General features: G+C 37.8%; 1 protein-coding gene across 1 annotated transcript; it reads right to left on the reverse strand.

Moving 5' to 3' along the window:
• Positions 1-2,313: 2,313 nt before the first annotated feature.
• Positions 2,314-22,709, reverse strand: LOC139938049 (coronin-1A-like). The gene is made up of 8 exons (XM_071933404.1): positions 22,346-22,709; positions 19,379-19,634; positions 18,714-18,889; positions 17,744-17,857; positions 15,676-15,777; positions 14,160-14,384; positions 9,594-9,830; positions 2,314-8,987 (listed from the first exon to the last, which is right to left on the reverse strand). Exons 1-8 carry the CDS (start codon positions 22,544-22,546, stop codon positions 8,862-8,864), a joined length of 1,437 nt encoding a protein of 478 aa, XP_071789505.1. The 5' UTR covers positions 22,547-22,709; the 3' UTR covers positions 2,314-8,861.
• Between the last annotated feature and the right edge of the window lie 128 nt (positions 22,710-22,837).

Here is a 22,837-nt window from a genome sequence, read left to right on the forward strand (position 1 = left end):
CCCCTAACAAGGAAAAGAAATCCGATAAAAACTGTCTTACCGTACGTATGTGCTCAGCCTTTGGTGTGAAGTCACCTTTTCCCAAGCAAAAGCCACATGGCTACATGACATCACGGTCTTTGCAGACGATATATCCCGAAACACACAGTCTGCATTATTTTGCATCCTCTGTCCGTCATTTGGGTCAAGATAAATTCCAATATCCGGGTAGAATTCAAGTTTCAGTCCCGCATAAACATTCCCCGATAAGGCAGGATTCAAACAATTGCTTTATCCGACTTCTTCTGCTGCGACACATCCAGAAACAGTCTGCATTTTGGCCATCCTCTGTCCGTCATTTCTTGCAAGATAAATTCGAACGGTCTCACATAAAAATTCCCCGAAAAGGCAGGATTCAAACAATGTCACTCATCATTTCATCATTTAGGCTTTGTTCATCAAATCTATAAGATGTAGCCCTCCTCGTGTAATCGTCATTCGTTTCTATTTTGTGCAGTTCTCATCCATGTTGTTCCTGCACATACCCTGATGAAATCTCACCATCTTCTTCTCTGTCTACCTGTTTTCCTTTTCAAGTCCGTAGGCAATCAATTATTCTTGTTGTCCATCTGTTTTCATCTTTTTTTCGGGCAGTGTGCCAGCCCATTGCGATGTCTCTTGCCAGTTTCCTCTCGCGTTTCTGTCTGTTTAATCTTGTCTGGGATTGAGATATGTAGCATTTTTTTCTCTCTGTTGCCAAAGCTGTGCTGTCCGGAGTTCATGTTTTCATCGGTGTTGTTGCTCTCCATGTTTCTGCTTCATACGTTATTGTTGGTAGCACACACTGATCACTTAATCTATGCCTAATCCAACTTCGTCTGCTACAATAAATGTTGTGGATGCTATAGAATTCGCATTGTAACAAAATGGCTATACTCTCGCATACAAAGCGGAATGAACACAACACACGTCTCAAAGCAAATTGTATTACATGTACGTTGCCGCTGTTTTTTGCAATGGAGCAATTTGATTGGCTCTCAAAGTTCCAACAGGTGTTACGTGTTGCGCTACACGGCAGGAATGTTTAGGAGTGGATAATTATTGTCGTCTGCTACACTACATCCATCGTTCGTATGTGTAAATTTTGAATTGAAAAGCATGGCAACAATGTATGTTTCTGCTGATCTACTTGCTAGGTAAATGCTGTTCTTTTGAGGACGGTCTTGTCTTGCTATAGACCTTTATCATGGTGCAGCCATCTTGAGATTATCTCATTGATATCAATGTTATCAAACCGAGGCTGGACGAAAAAAAAATAGTCTGGTTCATATTTGCAAAATGATTATCAGCATTCATTATTGTTGTTATTCGATACGATGAACATGACCAAGATGGAGTTGCATGAAACAGGTCCATATTCTACTGTGGAGTAGCTTTTTGGAATTTGGGAATTGTCCTGAACTCTGAAAATATCCCAAAATACAATGCCTCAAATCCAACATTGTCAACGGTGTTAGATTATTTAATTGTATATTTTACAGACAATGTTTGTTGTACAACGGTAGGCCTACTTGCACTCATTATAGTAATAATAATTACATTTATAGAGCGCTTAATACGGATGTTTCTAAGCGCTATAACCAGATTGACAAAACAGATGCGTTTTAAGTTGAGATTTGAAAGTGTCCAATGAAGAAGCTGCTTGAATGTGGGTGGGTAGCTTGTTCCAAAGTGTTGGAGCTATGACTGAAAAGGCCCGATCGCCATAGCGTGTCATGGTGCGGGGTCCCGGTGAAAGCTGGAAATGAGCGATTGAAAAAGAGCGAAGGCGTCGGGGAGCTGATGAAAGTGAAGAAGAACGAAGGGCTATGAGGTCTTGGAGATATACCGGAGCCAAATTATGAACAGCTTTATACACAAGAAGAATTAGCTGTCAAATTTAAAACACTGGCTCACAGGCAGCTCACACATGTAAAAAACATCTTCAAAGAACAAATTACTCCAGAGTAACTTAATCCAGAGAGCTGCCATAAGCCAGTAATTCACAAGCCTCAAGGCGTGTTAATAGAATGCTTGCCTTGGCCGCTATCGCTAATGAAACGGCGTGAAAAACTACCATTGGCCCAGAGTTGCTCATAGCCCAATTATACGCGTGTATGCTTGACATAAGTAACGCCCAATTCAATCCATAAATGTATTAGCTATGGTAAGAAAAATGCAGAGCTTTATTCTGGACATTACGACTAGTGTGCTAGTGTCGTATGTAATGTGGAACGTCTCCTAAACAGATACATTCAAATCACACAGACATGTAAAGAAACAAGAAAAGTCAGATTTATTAATAAACAGTGTTTATTATTCATATGATTGAGTTATACAAAAGAAGCAAAATTCAATTTCGACTATGGAAAATTTCCATAAAACGGGAAGAACATTTCATGACACCATAAAAACCACACAGGGAGTCATTTATTTCTAAAAACGAAATTAAATTTGCATGAAACTCAAAAGTATATTTACAATTAGATTGCTACATGTAGTGCTGTAAACATGGCACAGTTCAGAAGGTTTTTCAAGTTGGATAGAAAAAAACATAGTTTTCCTGGTTAAAGTAGGAATAATTTGTCTTGTCCCACAGCCATCTTTGTTCTACAATCCATGTATGCAAATCATTATCAATAGCAGTTTTCATTCAACAGAAAGAGGACACACTGCATGTATTTGCAAACCCAGTTTTAGTTCCACCGATTGAACACTTCGGCTATGGCTACACAACTGCAGCCAATAGCTGCAGCCACATCGAGATTACTCATTTCATACCCCTTCTGAAGCCCGGTTCATACTTTCATGGGAGCGTCTCAGGTGAAACATCGCATACAGATTTTATTGCGTCACCGAAACTTCACCTTGCATTCGCAGGAATTGTGTAAACCGGGCTTTAGTCCGTATCATAATTGCGGCTACGGCTGTTGCTAAGGGAGTCCTATACTTCAACACATAGTGACGCGATAATCCAGGCAGAGCCATAGCAGTAGCCGTCAAGTCGGAAACGGCCTACCATAATGGACCCTTCCCATGAAAAATGCTAATTACATTCACACATGCCCACAGAAATGTGCACTAAGCAGACGCACAAACGCGTCTGCCATCATCCCCATACAAAAAAGCGAATGTTAATTCATTTTGCCAAAACGCACGCCTGAAATGCAATTTACAGATTTCGTGGGAAGGGTCTATTGAATTGAGTGACAGATAGAAATACAAGATGGCTGCACTATGACAAGTCTCTATTATTAAATAACTAAATCTTATCCAGGTTTACATTGTAAATAATAGCGCACATCGATTTATATTTGAAAGCCTGTTGCGATAGCGCCCTCTATGGCACAAACCCAACACACCAATGAAATTGAAATCTAAAACCCAATGACCTTATCTTCACCTATCAGTCACCACTTGCCCGGATGGAGGAAAAGCAACATCCCCTTTGCTCAAGGCTGCGTACTCTTCGATAGGATAAAAAGGAAATGATATACATACATAAACATTATGTACCGGTATATAATGCAGGGGACTTTTAGGATGCTCGCTGGCAGCAGACTTACCATGTAAAATTTATTGTTCTCCGTAATATCTGTTAACAATGATAATTTAATTGATAAGTTTGCTGCCACCTAGCATTTTAAAGTATCCCCCTCTGATAACTTTCCAGTATCTCATTTTGTTTCTATACTGGGACTTGGGCCATATCCAAATTCGGCGGCTACAACTTTGGCTCTGGCTGTTGCTAAGGACATCCTATACCTAACGCGTGATACACGGGAAACTAGCCATAGCCGTAGCTGTAGCCGCCTATTCGGACATGGCCTCACTCAAGTGAGGCAAGGAGCCTTAGGGATGAAGTGGGTACCTGAACGGGAGATAGACCTGGGGTCAAATTTCAGAGAGCTACTTAAGCATAACAATAAGCACAACAAAATTAAGCTTACAACAGGAAGGTTACCAGCCAAAATACCATTCCACACATGATTTTTGTGACTTTTCTTCCGATTATTTTTTGGGTTAGCAGAAAATTGTTAAGCAATATTTGTTGCTTAAGTAGCTCTTTGTAAGCACAAAAGGTAGCTATGCAAAATTAACATATGCTTTCCAGAATAAGGTTACCAAAATGGCATGTCACATGTACAATCTCTGACTGGTGTCCTACCCATTATTGCTTAGCAGAAAATTTTTAAGCAGTATTTGCTGCTAGTGCTTAAGCAGCTCCATAAAATTGTGTCCTGCCCTACACTAACTCTCAAGTTCACAAACTTCAAATCTAGAACACCAATGTTTTTTTTAACTTCATTTGTTAAATACAGACAACAAAACGGCAGAACAGAATTACATTTTGGTATTCTACATACCAAATGATTTTGTAAGCAAAATAAAAATGGACTTTTCCCTGAAACCAAACACACTGGTAGTACCGAGCGTCAACAAAACAGAAATCACTGGACACTTTCCGAAACGCTCAAGGACGAATGTCAAGTAATACTTTTGTAAAACACCTTAAATAATATATTTTTGTGTCTAAAATTAAGTAGAAAATTCAACAATCCCCAAAGCAAATATCTATCAAATGAGTTATCTACTAAAAGTTTTTTTTTTATGAAATAAGCATCAATCTATACAGGTTAGTAAATAGTCCACTAAAATGTTACTCATTTATTTTTTAATTTATTTTTTATAAACCCCCGATTTTTAATCTCCTTTGGTTTTATAGCAAATTATATATATATACATTATACAAATCATGATTTGCAAATTGGAGGCCCAATTAACTCCACATTATAATGTATATGATATACACTTATGCTCGATTATGTAGCATTTATGTAGCCATTAAAAACATTAATACATTGCCATCGTTCATCCTTATGAAGTTGCTTAACTTTAACGATATCTAGGTAAACAAACTACCTCGGTACAATGGAAAGAACAAAGTACTACGGGAAAATTGTTGGAACAATTTGTTAGCAGTTATAGTCACTTGAATGCAAAACATACCATATGCAAATATATGCATATAATTCGTGCAAATATTTTCAAATACATGCAATTACCAATGAGCCAATGGACCTTTCCCATGAAATATGCAAATTACACATCAAGCGTGTGTACTAACACAACTGTTGCGCAAACAAGGAAACAACGTGCCTTTTGGGCTACTGGTGGCATGTTGCAAGTGGTTTTCTTCATCTGACTAGGACCCAACTCTATGGTGTTGGCTGACCAAGCATCTCTATGCATGCACAAATGTTATTAGCATTATTTCATTGGAAGAGAAAATCGTTATCCTTTTTTTAAAACTGATTATCCTAGATGAGCTTTGCTAAATTAATCTTCAAAGCATGTGCCATAAGGAAAAGAAACTTTCTTTGACTGTCATAAATGATTCAAAGTTCAGAATTTGATTTCAGGAAAAAAAGACAAAAAGTTTCTTCTCTGCTTGCAGAGTACCTGAGTGAGGTATCATATCAATAGCAGACTGGTACCTTTTAAAGTTAATTCACACCATGCGATTTGTCATTGGCCATCAGGGGCCCAGACAGCGGTGTAAAATCAGGTCGGGCACTAAAACATTACTTATTCTCAGGAGCAAACATTGATTGCATATGTTATTATATAATAATAATCATATCATTCGAATTCATACAAAGATCAAAATTATGCCATTTTGAAAAAGAAAAGAAAAAAGTTGTGAAAAAAAACACGAAAAAATGCGTCTCTATCTAAACTCAATTACAGGAAGCTGCCAGACGAGTTGTCTACATGTTAACAATTATAAAGGAAGGCACATTCACTTGGTTTAAATACATATTTTATCAGCTAAATATTAAGGTACATGTAGCATCAATTTGTCTAATATTGTTTAAAGGTAAAGTCTACACTAGCAGTCACGTTCGTGTCATTGTTCTCTTGGAAGTCATTATACCTTCCATTTCTTTTAAAGGTTCACACTTTATTTCCGCCTGGACTAAAATTTTGATTTTATTTATTTACCAATTAAGTTGAAACGACTTATAAAAACTGTTTGTTTTCAACTTAATACATGTATGATATTTTCTCCAGAAATCTCCACAAAATCGACAAGCTTAAAAAAAAAAAGGGTCTAAAAAAGTTCCCAACTACTGCCCCATTTTATGCCATGGAATCAAGTATTTCATGTGGTACTACTTTATAACAACACTCTATTTTACTGATAATAAATGAAAAATAAATAGAACATAATTATATAATACTATGTCAGGAGGCATATATTAGAGATTGTGAGGCATAACAGGATATCAGAAGTTGTTATATATCGAGAAAGGGGATGTGGTATTTTTTTGCCATATCCGCCCGATATAGAAAAAGCAACCTCATAGGAAGTGATAGGCCAAAATGATTTGTGCAGCGACTACACTTGCATCCTCCTTCAATCTTATTGAACACTCATTGCAGACAATTCTCAATGATTTTACCTGTTAAGCAAGGGTTGGCAGGAAACCAGTGGGATTTACAAATGTAGTGCATTCCCATGGCATTTGGAGAGGTAACCAGTTTAAGCTAACACCAAAAGATTGCTGTGCTAAGCAATTTTTGTGTGTCAAGAAGCTCTATGAAATTGGCCCCTCGTCCAAACTTAGTGCAACTGCAACAATTACACACTTATCAGCTTCATGTCATGTATTTGATTGGATATGGCCACTACAAATTGAGTCTTGGTTGAAACTCATAATCAAAACTACAAAAGATATATATAGAGATTTGTTTACTTAAATAAACAAGTCTTGTCATGTTAAGAGAGCTTAGTTGACGCAATATCTATAAGACTGTTTTTAAAGAGTAAGAATGATTTCACTATTTGTTTTGAGGAAATCAGGATTTGGTGCATATAAATAACTGGTCCTTTTTTACAAATACATGTATTTGAAAGACATTATCAGTTAAAACAAGCCTGATACTTCACGGAAGCCTTGGTGCCTCTTCAAATGTTTTAATCAAAATTTTGTCGTAAACGTGCCCTTTAACCTTGGAGCCATCGCGAAAAGCCCTTTTAGAAAAAAAACATCCATTCTGAAAATTAAATTACATTGTGAGCTGTATTCTGTTGCTGCGCAGCAAAATATTTGCTATAAAATTGCGGTTCCTGGGGTGGATTTCACACAGAGTTGGGACTAGTCTTATCCCAAGAGGCTGAGTAGCTTGTCCTAACTTAGGACTAGCCTTAAGTCTTTTATAGCTCTTAAAGAGTCTTAGGACTAGTCCTAAGTTAGGACTATCTTTGTGAAATCAACCCCAGGGTGATAATTTTTTAAGAGCTTGATGCAGTTAAGCAGAAATAATTGCAAAGATAGTCAACAGGCGGTACCATTCACAACATGTGAACGACAAGGTATTCTGGCTGGTGAACCGTTATTGCTAAGCAAGCTTATTTTCTGTGGTTAGAGTTTTTGTGGTTAATTATGTGGCATTTTAAGTGATAACCTCAGTATTCCTGTTGCTGCTAAGCAATATTTTCCTGTGCTAAGTAAGTGTGTGAGCGCACCACATCGGACATAGACGTACAAGTGACTACTCGTTACTCACGGTGTTCTGTTACAGGGAAACTTGTCAACAGCAGGTCAACCCCAACTGTGCCTATCGCTCAAACACAGGGTGTACAGAATCCACGTACTCAATATTATAATAATAATAATTTGGGGGGGCTAATCATCCTTACTCACAGCTATGAGCTGAATTGCGAAGGACGAGGCAACACTGTGTTCGAGAAGCAGGCATGCAAGGGCGCCTTTGGCTGCCAGCCACATCAACCCATTACGACCACACAGCCAAGCCAAGATCGAAAGTATTTGATTTTTCCCGAGGGAGGAAAACCGGATGGTCTGGAAAACCCTCGTGGCACAGCAGAGAACCAACGCACAACTCAACTCACATATCGCCCTGGACGGGAATCGAACCGGGGTCACCTTGGTGAGAGGCGAGCGCCTTACGCACAAGCCAACCGTACTCACTATTCCTACTATAGAGTATGTAATCAATAAATGTTTGTTCCTTTAATTTTTAAATAACTTGTTTTAAATTAGGACTTGATACAAATTTATTTGAGAGCTGTTAATATTTTGAAATGTTTATTTATTGAAAGGTACATGCCAATTTAACATGTATCATGTACTCAGTCTTATCCAATCACTCACACACTCTGTGTATTTACATGTACTTAATGCCCTGTACACAAATTACAGACCCCATGTTGTTGATACCACCAGGGCCCAATTTGATAAAGCTGTTAAAAAGAAAATACGGCTCAGCAAAATTATTTGCTAAGCATGAAATGCGCCGGATACCGGTGGCAATAGTATAAACCTTATGAAACCTGTTCCTGCTAAGCACCATTGTCTGTGATAAGCAAGATTTTGTACATGTACCTACAGGCTAAATACAATTGGGCCAAGACCACATCATTTCATGTTGGTGCTTCTTTGCCTGGGCCCAGGGCCCAGTTTCTTAGAGCTGCTTAGCACAGAAATTTGCTTAGCATGAAATTTTTTCTTTAATAAAAACAGGAATACCACCTAATTCCATTTGTTGCATATTGCTTGTTACTGGTATTCAGCTGTTATTTGCTCATCCTGAAAATCACATGGAAATTTGGTTGGTAATCCTGTTTTTTTTTTAATCAAGGCAAACATTTCACGCTTAGCAAATTGTTGTGCTTAGCAGCTATATGAAATTAGGCCCTGGTGAATCTGAACATTGGTGCATGAGATGTGTAGTCTGAGGGAAATAGTCTGATGAACTGAGTAATGCATACATACATGGTTAACCCATGGCTCGCTCTCCAATGGTCTCTCACTCTAATTTGAACTGCCCACCTTAGCGGCGAGGTCGTCCAGCTTGCTCTGCAGCTCCTTGATGGTGCTTGTGTTCTCGCTCACCGTGGACTTGAGGGACTTGACCTCATCCTGAAGGGCCTTCAGTTCCTATGGAAACAAAAATAAATCATGTTGGAAAAACAAAATTTCAAAATGCCATGGGGGATTGAAGTCATGGCACGGTTTTTGGAAAACTGGCACATTTTAATTTGAAAGTGATGGTTGGAATAAAGTTGGCAACCAAAGTCATTTCCCACACCAAAGTTCGACCAGCTGTTTAAAACCGGCGCCTAATTTCATTAACAGTAGGAACGTTTTTGCTCTCACTAAAGATATAAAAGCGTGTTCATGTTTACAAAATGGACTTGGATTGTTGCGTCACTCATTAGCGGTAATGAAATAGAGACAGTAATTAGAAGTGGTCAATAAGCAGACAAACTCTGCTTACAGGCTTTATGAAAGTTAACTTCAGCACCAGGGCCCAAAAAAATTTGCTTAGCATGAAATTTCTTCCTAGATAAAAACAAGATTACCAACCAAATTTCCTCGTGATTGTTAGAATAAGCAAACAACAGCTGAATACCAGTAACAAGCAATATGCAACAAATGGAAATCTGGTTGATAATCCTGTTTCTATCAAGGAAGAGATTTCATGCTAAGCAAATTTTTGTGCTTAGCAGCTCTATGAAATTGGGCCCAGATGAATCTACTTACTGTGCTACTGGCTCCTGATGCTGCCGCTGAAGAGTCTCCACTGTGAACCTTCTTGGTGAACCCTGATACCTTGTTAACCGTCTTCCCTACACGGACTTCCTTCACCTTAGGCTTGAAGCCAGTCTTTAGGGAGACCAGAATGGGGTCTTTAGTTGCACCCTCCTCCCACTGATCAGCGGTTAGTGCTGCCTCGTACCCGGGGGTGTCTGGGAACAAGTCATCTTGAAAGAGATCCGACTTAAATAAAAAAGACCCCAAATAAGACGTTCTGATAAATAGTTTTAAAGGCAAAATACACATTTTATCTTTGCAACTGTTTCATCGTTACGTTTCACCTATTTATAAAAAGGCAAGCACAAAATTAAAAGTAAGACTACTACAATTATAAGTAAGATACTGGCACTATAAAGGGGCTACTGTCAGTTTTTTTTATTATTAGCTGTTTCGTAGCGAAGCGCAGCGAAACAGCTCTTGTTTTTGTTAAAGTTTTTTTTATTATTATTATTAGCTGTTTCGTAGCGCAGCGCAGCGAAACAGCTCTTGTTTTTGTTAAAGTTTTTTTTATTATTATTTTTTTATTTTTTATTTGTCATCTTCAGAAAAATTCCATATAAGTGCTGATTTGCAATGTTCCCAAAGAGCAATTGCAATGAAATTTTCAGGGATGAAAGGTATTGGTGCAATGATCATTGCGAAACAAGGATGTCATTATGGCATAATCAGAAGTCACGTGACGTCATCTTAGAGGTGTTGTATTTTAAATGTTTGAAAATTTATAACAAATCAGCCACAAGAGACCGTAGGTTTCTGTTTGCGGGATTGGGGAGGGATAAATAAGGTCTTCATTTTGTTTCGTGTTCGTGACCTCACATGACCTCTACTTCCGGTCGAAACCGGAAGTGGCCCTCTAATTCAAAATTGGAAAAAGATATGAAGTTGCTTTTATTGATGTTAGTGCGTGGCAAGGGTGGGCAGTTAAAAAAAAATACCAATGACGTCACAAAATGCAACGGCGCCCTCTAGCGGCAGGTTGAAAACTCGTCAAAATGGAATTTTTGAAGATGTGTGTGGTGAAGTTTTTTGTAATCACTTCAAATTTTACACACACGTTAACTGTCAGGCAGCCATCATATGTGTGAAGTTTCAGATCAATGACGTCATATGGGGTCACGTGACGCGGCCTTAAAGGTGCACTTTTTGAACTAATATAACTCTCTAAGTAATTATGCGATTATGTTGAAACTTGGTAGGTTGTTAGATATTGGCAAGCTCCCGTGAATTGTGAAATGACGTCATAGTGACGTCATCACACGATATTTTATGATTTTTTCGATTTTTGCACCTTTAACGAATAAATTGCTATCCGAACATGGTATAATCCAATTTTTTTTTTTAAAAGCCTGGATTATTTATAACTGCTTTAAAAAAAGAATAAATTTCAAATTCAGGTGACAAAATTTAAATTGTTATTAACGAAACAGCTCTGCATTTGTGCACAAATGCAATCATGTCTAGTTTTTTTTTTAATTGTCATCTTCAGAAAAATTTCATATAAGTGCTGATTTGCAATGTTCCCAAAGAGCAATTGCAATGAAATTTTCAGGGATGAAAGGTATTGGTGCAATGATCATTGCGAAACAAGGATGTCATTATGACATAATCAGAAGTCACGTGACGTCATCTTAAAGGTGTTGTATTTTAAATGTTTGAAAATTTATAACAAATCAGCCACAAGAGACCGTAGGTTTCTGTTTGCGGGATTGGGGAGGAATAAATAAGGTCTTCATTTTGTTTCGTGTGCGTGACCTCACATGACCTCTACTTCCGGTCGAAACCGGAAGTGGCCCTCTAATTCAAAATTGGAAAAAGATATGAAGTTGCTTTTAACGATGTTAGTGCGTGGCAAGGGTGGGCAGTTCAAAAAAAATACCAATGACGTCACAAAATGCAACGGCGCCCTCTAGCGGCAGGTTGAAAACTCGTCAAAATGGACTTTTTGAAGATGTGTGTGGTGAAGTTTTTTGTAATCACTTCAAATTTTACACACATGTTAACTGTCAGGCAGCCATCATATGTGTGAAGTTTCAGATCAATGACGTCATTGGGGGTCACGTGACGCGGCCTTAAAGGTGCACTTTTTGAACTAATATAACTCTCTAAGTAATTATGCGATTATGTTGAAACTTGGTAGGTTGTTAGATATTGGCAAGCTCCCGTGAATTGTGAAATGACGTCATAGTGACGTCATCACACGATATTTTATGATTTTTTCGATTTTTGCACCTTTAACGAATAAATTGCTATCCGAACATGGTATAATCCAATTTTTTTTTTTTAAAAGCCTGGATTATTTATAACTGCTTTAAAAAAAGAATAAATTTCAAATTCAGGTGACAAAATTTAAATTGTTATTAACGAAACAGCTCTGCATTTGTGCACAAATGCAATCATGTCTAGTTTTTTTTTTTATTTGTCATCTTCAGAAAAATTTCATATAAGTGCTGATTTGCAATGTTCCCAAAGAGCAATTGCAATGAAATTTTCAGGGATGAAAGGTATTGGTGCAATGATCATTGCGAAACAAGGATGTCATTATGACATAATCAGAAGTCACGTGACGTCATCTTAAAGGTGTTGTATTTTAAATGTTTGAAAATTTATAACAAATCAGCCACAAGAGACCGTAGGTTTCTGTTTGCGGGATTGGGGAGGAATAAATAAGGTCTTCATTTTGTTTCGTGTGCGTGACCTCACATGACCTCTACTTCCGGTCGAAACCGGAAGTGGCCCTCTAATTCAAAATTGGAAAAAGATATGAAGTTGCTTTTAACGATGTTAGTGCGTGGCAAGGGTGGGCAGTTCAAAAAAAATACCAATGACGTCACAAAATGCAACGGCGCCCTCTAGCGGCAGGTTGAAAACTCGTCAAAATGGACTTTTTGAAGATGTGTGTGGTGAAGTTTTTTGTAATCACTTCAAATTTTACACACATGTTAACTGTCAGGCAGCCATCATATGTGTGAAGTTTCAGATCAATGACGTCATTGGGGGTCACGTGACGCGGCCTTAAAGGTGCACTTTTTGAACTAATATAACTCTCTAAGTAATTATGCGATTATGTTGAAACTTGGTAGGTTGTTAGATATTGGCAAGCTCTCGTGAATTGTGAAATGACGTCATAGTGACGTCATCACACGATATTTTATGATTTTTTCAATTTTTGCACCTTTAACGAATAAATTGCTATCCGAACATGGTATAATCCAAATTTTTTTTTAATAGCCTGGATTAGTCATAACTGCTTTAAAAAAAGAATAAATTTCAAATTCAGTTGACAAAATTTAAATTGTTATTAACGAAACAGCTCTGCATTTGTGCACAAATGCAATTGTGTCTAGTTAATGTTATAAATTATAATAACGGCAAAAACCAAAATTGTTGACCACTAGTAAAGTTAACAACTGAAAAATGGAAAATGCACAAATAAAAATGAGATATAAAGTGACAGATAATCATTGACAGATAATCATCGACAGATAATCATTGACTCATAATCATTGACTCATAATCATTGACAGATAATCATTGACAGATAATCATTGACTCATAATCATTGACAGATAATCATTGACAGATAATCATTGACTCATAATCATTGACTCATAATCATTGACTCATAATCATTGACTCATAATCATTGACTCATAATCATTGACTCATAATCATTGACTCATAATCATTGACTCATAGTCATTGACTCATATCAAATACGGGGTACAGACAATAGATGAAGGATTAGTAATACAAATTAACAATAATAATAATACTAGAGCATAAGGTACAAGGGGTCAATTTCACAAAGATAGCCTCAACTTAGAACTAGTCCTAGGAGTTATTAAAAACGTAACGCTAGTCCCAAGTTAGTACCAGTCACTCGTCCTAACTCGAGATAAGACTTGTCCAAACTCTTTGTGAAATCCACCCCCTGGCCTGGAACTCATCTTGGAGAGGGGGAGGACATTTACATTTTTTCAAAAGGGCACTTCCCATGGAAAATCTTAAAGACCCTGGACACTATTGTTAATTGTCAAAGACTAGTCTTCTCACTCGGTGTATCTCAACATAGATGCATAAAATAACAAACCTGGGAAAATTTGAGCTCAATGGGTCGTTGAAGTTGCGAGATAATAATGAAATAAAAAAAAACCTTGTCACACACAGTTGTGTGCTTCCAGATGCTTGATTTCAAGACCTCAAATTCTAAATCTGAGGTCTTGAAATCAAATTTGCAGGAAATTACTTCTTTCTTGAAAACTACGTCACTTCAGAGAGAGCCCTTTCTCACAGGGTTTCAAAAGAGGGCGCTATCAGAAGAAGTCTGTACACAGTTCGCCAGGACAGAATCTCCTGCTAAACCGGGACTAACAAGAGGCTAGCTTTGTAAAACAGACGAGATGATGTTTGATTCTAATGGTTAAAATTAACTTCTCATTTTGAGGTATAATAAATTGAGTTTTAACTTTCATTTAAAATGATCAGTCCAGGATTAACCATCTCAGTCCTCACCTTTCTCGGTACTGTCATCGCCGTGGGGATAACAACAAAGTGATTTGTGTTTCCCTTTGAGGATTTCTCGATGCGGTAAAATCGCATGACCTCATTCTGATTCACGTCACAGCCTCGCTTTGGCATTGGTGCCGCGAACGTCTGAGGCTTCTCCTGGAAAGAACTTAACCAGAAGATGTAGGGCGCCTCATCTGTGATCTCGTAGTAGCGGATTACTGAGTCACCCTATAAAAAAAGGAAGGATAAATCAAAAATAAAATCGTCAATGCTTTCGGTTTAAATGGATTACTGTTTTAGTTTTATTTTCAGTTGGCATTTTCGAGGAAATATATTTGACTCTCAGGTTAAGGTTAAGCAAATTAATTCACAAATGTTGGTATATTTCTCTGAATATTGAGATATCACCAAAAATCAGGAGCAGTTGTGTCCAGGCAGGAGGAATACAATCTGAGAAACATGAATGTTTTCCGGCTAATTAATAAAAAGCAACAAATTTTGTGCTCAAAGTGACATTTATTCTTATTAGTTGAGCAAGCCTTGAACTTAGCTCTTGAAGGGGCGCAGCTATCCCCCGTGGGTAAGGGGCACTTCTATGAGGAAAATAAAAAAAATTATTTGAAAAGGGCACCACAGCAAAAGCACAGGGCACCACGGCAACTGCTGTGGGTGCCATGGGTTATTTCAAGCCCTGAGTGCAGTGCAAACCACTCTTCAGCCGTAGCCACAGTCACAGCCAGAAATGAAGCCAGAGCCACATGGTTTTAATACAGAAAAAGGAAGTTGTGGAGACCACTGTTGTAGTATCATACTTTTTAAAACGTTGAGTTAAAACCAACGGTTCTTTTCAGAACCACCCAAACTCATTTAGAAATTATCATTACATGGTGTTAACCGCAAACCTTACAATATTGTTCTTCCACCATGCGAAGTTTCAAAGCCTACTTTTCATATAAATATTTGGGTACCCGATAAGCTTGGGCGATATATATATATTTTTTTATAATCGCGATAAATTAAATTTGACATCATCCGTCTTCACACTCCCAGTGAAAGTTGTAGAAGAGACAGTCATAGCATAAGAGAGGTGTTCTAATGACCTATTCTTCTGGTTTTACTCCAAACCTATGGGGTGCAAGATGTCTCAGCTAGGAAATACATACACGAATATTGCGATACTTAATTGATATCGCGAAATATCAATATTTCGATTACAACCAAATCAATCCGATATCAAAATAGTTTCCAAATTAGTATCGCGATATTCAATAATATCGTGATATCGCCCAAGCTTAGTACCCGCTGCCAAAAACATAGTATTCAAACTGCCTCTAGCTACCGGGCAATCATGGTTGTCTAGTTGGTAAGACACCGCTCTAGAATTGCAAAAGTCGTGGGTTTGAATCCCAACCAAGTAATATGCCTGTGAATTTTTTCAAAGGTCTCGAGAGAGTATACAGTGCTTACAAACATGGATGTTTGGTTAAAAGCCAAAATTAATATCATATTTCTAGCTTACCTTAGCTGCTAGGTAGATCATGCCAGTGTCCCTATCATAGGTTATAACATTCACTCCGTTAGATTGATCGATTTCATCAAGTTCTTTGTTCTTTCCAGTTTTCTATGAAGAAAAACAAGCAACACAAATTAATAACACAAAAAACTTTGATAATGACATCTTAACAAAACTATGCCTACCTGAATAAGGTCACCAGCAAACATACCATGGCACAGTTTCATTAAGCTGTTAAGCAGATAATACTGCTTGACAAATGTCTTTGCTAAGCAACAATTTAGAGGGGCATCAGTCACAACAATTGAAACTTAAGTATAATTTTGGATGGTAACCTGTTTCTGTTACGCGATTAATTTCTGTGCTTAAAGACACTGGACACTATTGGTAATTGTCAAAGACCAGTCTTCTCACTTGGTGTATCTCAACTTATGCATGAAATAACAAACCTGTGAAAATTTGAGCTCGATTGGTCATCGGAGTTTGGAGATAACTATGAAAGAAAAAAACACCCTTGTCACACAAAGTTGTGTGCTTTCAGATGCTTGATTTCGAGACCTGAAATTCTAAACTTGAGGTCTCTAAATCAATTTCGTGAAAAATTACTTCTTTTTCAAAAACTGCGTCACTTCAGAGGAAGCCATTTTTCACAATGTTTTCTACTATCAACCTCTCCCCATTACTCGTTACCAAGTAAGGTTTTATGCTGATAATTATTTTGAGTAATTACCAATAGTGTCCACAGCCTTTAACAAGTTTTTGTGCATGCAGGCTTTATGAATTCTGGCCCACGTCACATGTGCCATCTGTGACTGATATCCTGTCATGCAATATTTTCTGCTTCAAGACACTGAACACCTATGGTAATTGTCAAAAGCAAGTCTTCTCACTTGGTGTATCTCAGCATGCAGAAAACAACAAACATGTGAAAATTTGAATTCAATTGATCATGGAAGTTGCATCAGAATGATGGAAGAAAAAACACCCTGGTCACACTAAGTTGCATGCTTTCAGATGCTTGAATTCGAGACCTCAGCTGAGGTCTCGAAATCAATTCAAATATTTTAGTCAGAAATTATTTCTTTTCACCAAAAATTACGTTCAGCGGGAGCCGTTTCTCACAATCTTTTATACTATCAACAGCAAATACCCATTAGATAGAAGACACTATTTGTTTTTACTTAACCTTGCCATGAATTTGCAGACAAAACAAAATGAAAAGATAAGATAGCCTATTTCAAAACTGTCACTGTAAGATAAATATGTTACACACTTTTTCAATGGAGCATTCCAAACACAAAAATGCTTTGTTTATGAATAAATGACGCAAAACTAAATAAAATTTCATTTCATAACAACATTCACTGAATGTTGAAATACACTTTTAGTTTTTGATTCAATAACTCTCTCTCTCAAAAACAAAACAAAAACTCAACTCAAAACAAAACAGAAAGGATATTCCATGAAGACCTTCAAAGTATCAAGTCCTTCAAAGGCAGTGGACACTATTGGTAATTAATCAAAATAATTATTAGCATAAAACCTCACTTGGTAACAAGAAATGGAGAGGGGTTGATAGAATGAAACATTGTGAGAAACGGCTTCATCTGAAATAACACAGTTTTCGAGAAAGAAGTAATTTTCCATGAATTTAATTTTGAGACCTCAGAATTAGATTTTGAGGTGTCGATGGTCGAAATGAAGCATCTGAAAGCACACAACTTCGTGTGACAAGGGTGTTTTTTCTTTCATTATTATCTCGCAACTTTGACGACCAACTGAGCTCAAATTTTCACAGGTTTGTTATTTTATGCATCTATGTTGAGATACACCAAGTGAGAACACTGGTCTGTTAATGCGCACATCCACCCTGCTTAGTGTGCTTTACAGAGCTGCCAACATTTGCAATCAGGGAAATGTTCTACAAAAAAATCAGGGTGAAATTTAGTACTACATTCAACACAATAGGGAAAATGGTTTCCACAGTCAGGGAGGTTTTCAAGTTTTTCCATCAGAACAAGTAAAGATTGGTTTATTTTCAGAAGAATTTTCAGAAGAATTTAAAAACAATTACCTCATCCCAGAGTGCAAATTGCCGGGCACTCATTTTGTCGAAACCAGTAGTAAATATTCCCTGTTTGACGAACGTAACCATCTGTGGCTTTGAGCCCTCATGTCCGTCCCATTCCTGCATAAGAGGGTACATGGATTAAAGATATCAATTATACATTGTTTATGTACATTTACTTGACTAATTTGAAAACATGGAAAAAGTGTTCTATGTTGAGTTAATAACAACATGCTGACCTGATACTTTGCTCTAGTTGGGGCAAGGCAGTTTGTGTAAGGACCGTTTCCTTAGAAAAGGGCACCCTCATGAGGAGAATGTAAGTTTCTATTGAAAAATCACCAGGGACACCCAAAGCAATGACCAGGGGCATCAAGGCAAATGCCTCTATTGCCTTCGTTTAGTTTAAGACCTGCTGTCTACCAGTCTACTGATCAACTTTATTTGCTACGTAAATTAATGCATCGTTGGAGATTGGGTTGTACTATAGACCGTGTGATCTGTGACATGACATGTTTTCCAAAGAGCCACAGAGTTTGGACTTCCTGCAGGCACGATTTGTGCACAGCTCAATGGAAGACAATATAACATCTTACGTTTTATGGATATTGCTCTGTCTAATTTATATCAACTTTTGATACGCCGGAGGGGACAGATCTCTACTTTTATGACTCTCAAATTTATGTGGCAGTTGTGACACAACAAAATGTAAAACATTTTTACATGACCTGTGCAGTATCTTGCATGTCAGAAAAGCCCTAGTATGTACAAGGTCACACGCTTTGAAAAACAAAGGTTACAAAAAGCTATAATATGCTCCAAAACAATTTCATGACTTTTGTCTCGTTGCTAACAAAGAGACATTCACTTCTTTCACATGTATCAACGAAAAACAATCTGGCCACGCTCTCAAGAGAATTCAAGCAATTAAAAAACAAGTTAACAAAAGAGTTTAAGCTTTAAACTTGATTCCTACCTTTTGCAAGGCCCCACTGTGAGAGTCGAACACGCGAATCTTCTTGTCCTTTGCCGTGACTGCAAAGCGACCGCCATTGTAGTCGAAGGCAACACCAAAAGGCATGTCTGGTAGAAGGACTTCTGTTATCACGCTAGCGCTCTCAAGATTCCAGATCAAGACTTTGCAATCTTGAGCTGTAGCGAGAGGGGATATAAATGTACAAATATTAATATGTCAAACTTACAAAATGTATGCAACTATCCCACATGATATCATAACTACAGTCTGCTTAGTTGATCTACATTTGTGTTTCATTCAAACAAAACCATATATGGATGAAATTGAATGGTCAGACAGAAGTTAGGGTTAAAGGGTTTTGGTACCTTTGAAGTTTTTGGCCATGTTATGAATCCTCAATCACTTTAAATGAAGATATAATGTAGACCTTCCAGCTTCATTAGTCGACAAGTTTAAAAAAAAAATTAAAAAAAAATGTTTTCAATCGAGTCGCATAAATCCGTTGTACATGTACATGCTAAAATAATTTTTGTCTCACTGAGACAAAAATTATTTTTGTGAATTTGTTTTACTCATTTCTCAAAAACTACAGCACCTATATACAGGTAATATTTTAAGGCAAGCTGTCCACTTTCATTAACTTGTCCAACAAACTAGTGACTAACCAGCTGTCATAAGGATATTCTCTGCTGTTGGATGCCACATGAGCTTGACGATCTTCTTCTCATGGTAGTCAAGTTTCAACATCGGCTCGAGAGCTTTCTCTGTGTCAAGACCTTCGTCCGGGATGTTCCACAGGTATACGGCTGCATACTCATCCCCGCTGGCGATGATGTTATCGTCAAATGGATTCCACGCTAGGTCAAGCACTTTACCCTTGTGACCTCTGACCTGAGGGTGATCAGGGTCAACCCGAGAAGGCTGCAAGAAAGAAAAAGTACATGCTTAAAAGCCTTATTCTTGATTTATTTGTTGATGTCCAAATTTCTGTCATTGTATTCCTATTTTTGAGTTGCTGTCATTGTTGTCTATAAGCCATTTTGAGATATGGCGACACAATGCTATGACACTTAAAAAACCACAGCGCCTCAGCAACTAATATTTTAAGGTACACTTTCTACTATCATTATTTTCAATCAGTGTAAGTTTAATGTAAATCTGTGGACATTGTGTTTTGTGTTACAAAAAGTACCCAAATCCTTCAAATAGGTTAGGGTAAATTTGTCTGAATACACCCAAACCAAACAGTGTCCACCATACCTCAAAAAGGCCAATGTCTAAGTTTTTGTCATCGTTATTGTCATCGTCATTTTCGTCCATGTTTGAGTTGCTGGACGTCATTGTTGTCAACCATTGTCTGAGTTGCTGTCATTGTTGTCCATTTGTTGTCATATCCACATATTTTCTTTAACAATTTTAAATTTTCTACATTGTGTCTGTTTTTAATATTTATATTTTTTTTAGAGGCCGGTCTGCTTTTTAATTTTTTTTTTATATGATTTTGGTGTTTTTTTTAAAGGAAAAAGGGATATTTTCTAACGATCTAAGCAAAAAACAAAAATCTGAATGTCTTGTAAAAAACGTTTTTCATTTATGTGCTGTGTGAACAGTAGAAAAAACAATGGATATTTTATATTTTAAAAAGAATGGCGGTCATCTTGAAAATAAAAAGCCCCTCCTCCTTCCTTTTTTTAGAAACCCGGATGCTAAACATGTTTCTTTTTTTACACAGCCAAGCATTGGCTGATCCATAATAAACCCTTCCCATGAAATATGTAAATTGCACATAGCGCGTGCGCACTAACGATTTGGTTGGCAAATTGAGGGAACATCGCGGGTAATGGGTGCGTCACGCAGACGCGATTGCGCGTCTGCTTAGTGCACAACCCTATGGCAGTTGCCAACCAACAGGGTCTGTACGCATGCGTGAATGTAATTAGCATACTTCATGGGAAGGGTCCATTGAGCCTCTGGTTTGGTTTGCTTCTATGCAATTGTATTTAGTGAGATGTAGTGGTTTGGCCCAATACTTGAAAGTGGAAAACAAAATCAGTTGTGCAAATCAAGATAAAACTTTGCGCTAATTTTTTTTAAATGAAAGTCGTGCCCATATATAAAAATTGCACAGCTGAGGCATGAAACTGATGCTCGAAAAACACAGATAAGATGAAAAATTAATAATAATAATTCCCTTTGTTGCGGCACGGCGGCGATTAATAATAACAATAACATTGGGGCGGTTGATTGATGTCATCATCAGACTAGAGACAAAAACAGGACGCACCTTTGGACCAAATCCTGCCACCACTTTTTCTTTCGTTATGAAATCAATTATAGCAATGTAATTTTACTAAAATGAGAGATATTCCTTTTGGTAAGAATGAGTTATAAAGTGATGGCAGGAAACAGAAATGTTTTTGTTTATTTATTATTTTGAATCTGCCAGCAAGTTGTACATGTACTTCCAATTTAATAGTTAGTGTCATAAAAATAATAATAATGGCTAAACTGTAATTTACTAGAAGTCATCTAGCCTTGCTCAAGGCAGTCGAATTATTCACTCCGAAAAAAGACCGCCGCTGTATAAAAACCCACCCGTATTCACTGTGCGTAACATCGCACGACACGATGCCCCCGAACACTATCCGCATGCGTCGGCCGCCAGCCTTGTAGGGTCTGTGTTGAAGCCACTGACCTCATTACTATAATAAGCGAAGAGTTCCCATGGGCCATGCGGTGTGATCGCACGCACCACGCACAGGATATACGGGTGGGTTTACAGCGGCGGCGCGTCTTTTCGGAGCGAATAATGCGACTGCCTTGAGCAAGGCTAGAAGTCATCTCGACTTTTTCGCAATGGCGGCGGGGATTCGAGTGGAAACTGGAAGTTCTTGCCCACCCCTTTGCAATGCGGTTCACTAGCCCCTTTGCAATGCGGTTCAATAGTTCAATGATCGTTATTATAGTATACCCTCCATCCTCCCCACAGTACGACCGTCAAGATGGAGGGCTATGATAATCGCAACTAACTATCAGTCTATAACATTGACAAATTTGCGCATTTGTTGTCATCGTCAGACTTAAAAACAGAGACAAAAACAGGATGCATCGGAACAATTTACGGATAACTTTCCGTATCACGCCACCACTTTTTCACTCATTTTTACAAAAAGGATCTCATTGAGGTAAATAAGATGCGTTATTCTTTTCCCAATTTACCATATCCTGCTAGGCCCCCTACCACTTTTTCATTTGTTTAAAAAAAAAAAAATATTTTTCTAACTTATACCCAAATCAGGAATTCCATTTGTTTGGTAAAAACATAGTTATAAAGTGGTGGCAGGACACGGAAATCAACACAGTAATCTGGTGTCGGCAAGTTGCACTTCCAATTAATTAGTTTCATAAAAAATATTATGCCTATTATTAAAAATTAAAAAAAATTGCTAAAAAGTAAAATGAAATTGTTTTTGAAGTCATCTCGACCTTGGACTTTGTTTTAGACGACGGCGGTGTGGATTCGATTAGAAATTGGAAGTTCTTGCCCCACCCTTTCTTCTATCATGTCCATGTGCCTTAAAAACATTACTAAACAGGTATATTCAACGATTAATAAAGAAAAAGTACTCTACCTCATCAAGCTTGAATACAAGGAAGGCACCTCCGCCCTGGGGTTTCGTGGCAAGGGCCACAAACTTTGGGTTGACTGCACAGATGTGTCCGTCGGTTGTTCCATCATTGACACCGCGGATAAAAGTGAACTGCTGCTCTGCCTTTGCCGATGTCCCGAAGACATGACGAAATTTACTCGATCTCACGAATTTTCCAGCCATTTTATGACTCTGTGATTACTCTCCCAGTATCGGTGCAAAGTTATCTGGGCTAGAATATCAAGAGGTTTGTAGTGGAATGATCCTGTAATTTGTTGAGGAAGAAAGGGTTGGACAAAAGCAGGAAGTGGGTCTGCGGGTGTGGGAGTTGGCTCAGGTCGGGCTGCAGACGCGTACCCAAACTAGGAAGTTGTATGTGTTTCTACATGCAGTATAGACTGGCTCCGTAAACAGCGTGGAAGGCAGGCGGAAAAACTAAGCATAGCGATCCCATTAGTTGACAGTGTTGGAAAA

This window comes from Asterias amurensis, chromosome 6, assembly GCF_032118995.1.
Source record: "Asterias amurensis chromosome 6, ASM3211899v1".
Classification (NCBI taxonomy): Eukaryota; Metazoa; Echinodermata; class Asteroidea; order Forcipulatida; family Asteriidae; genus Asterias; species Asterias amurensis.

Bases quoted from the DNA above. Each gene is read 5' to 3' on its own strand.
- LOC139938049 (XM_071933404.1), bottom strand. From the start codon at position 22,546: ATGGCTGGAAAATTCGTGAGATCGAGTAAATTTCGTCATGTCTTCGGG. The intron at 18,890-19,378 runs GTTAGTCACTAG...CTCTCGCTACAG, and splicing joins GAATATCCTTATGACAGCTG to CTCAAGATTGCAAAGTCTTG. The intron at 8,988-9,593 runs GTAAGTAGATTC...TTGTTTCCATAG, and splicing joins CATCAGGAGCCAGTAGCACA to GAACTGAAGGCCCTTCAGGA.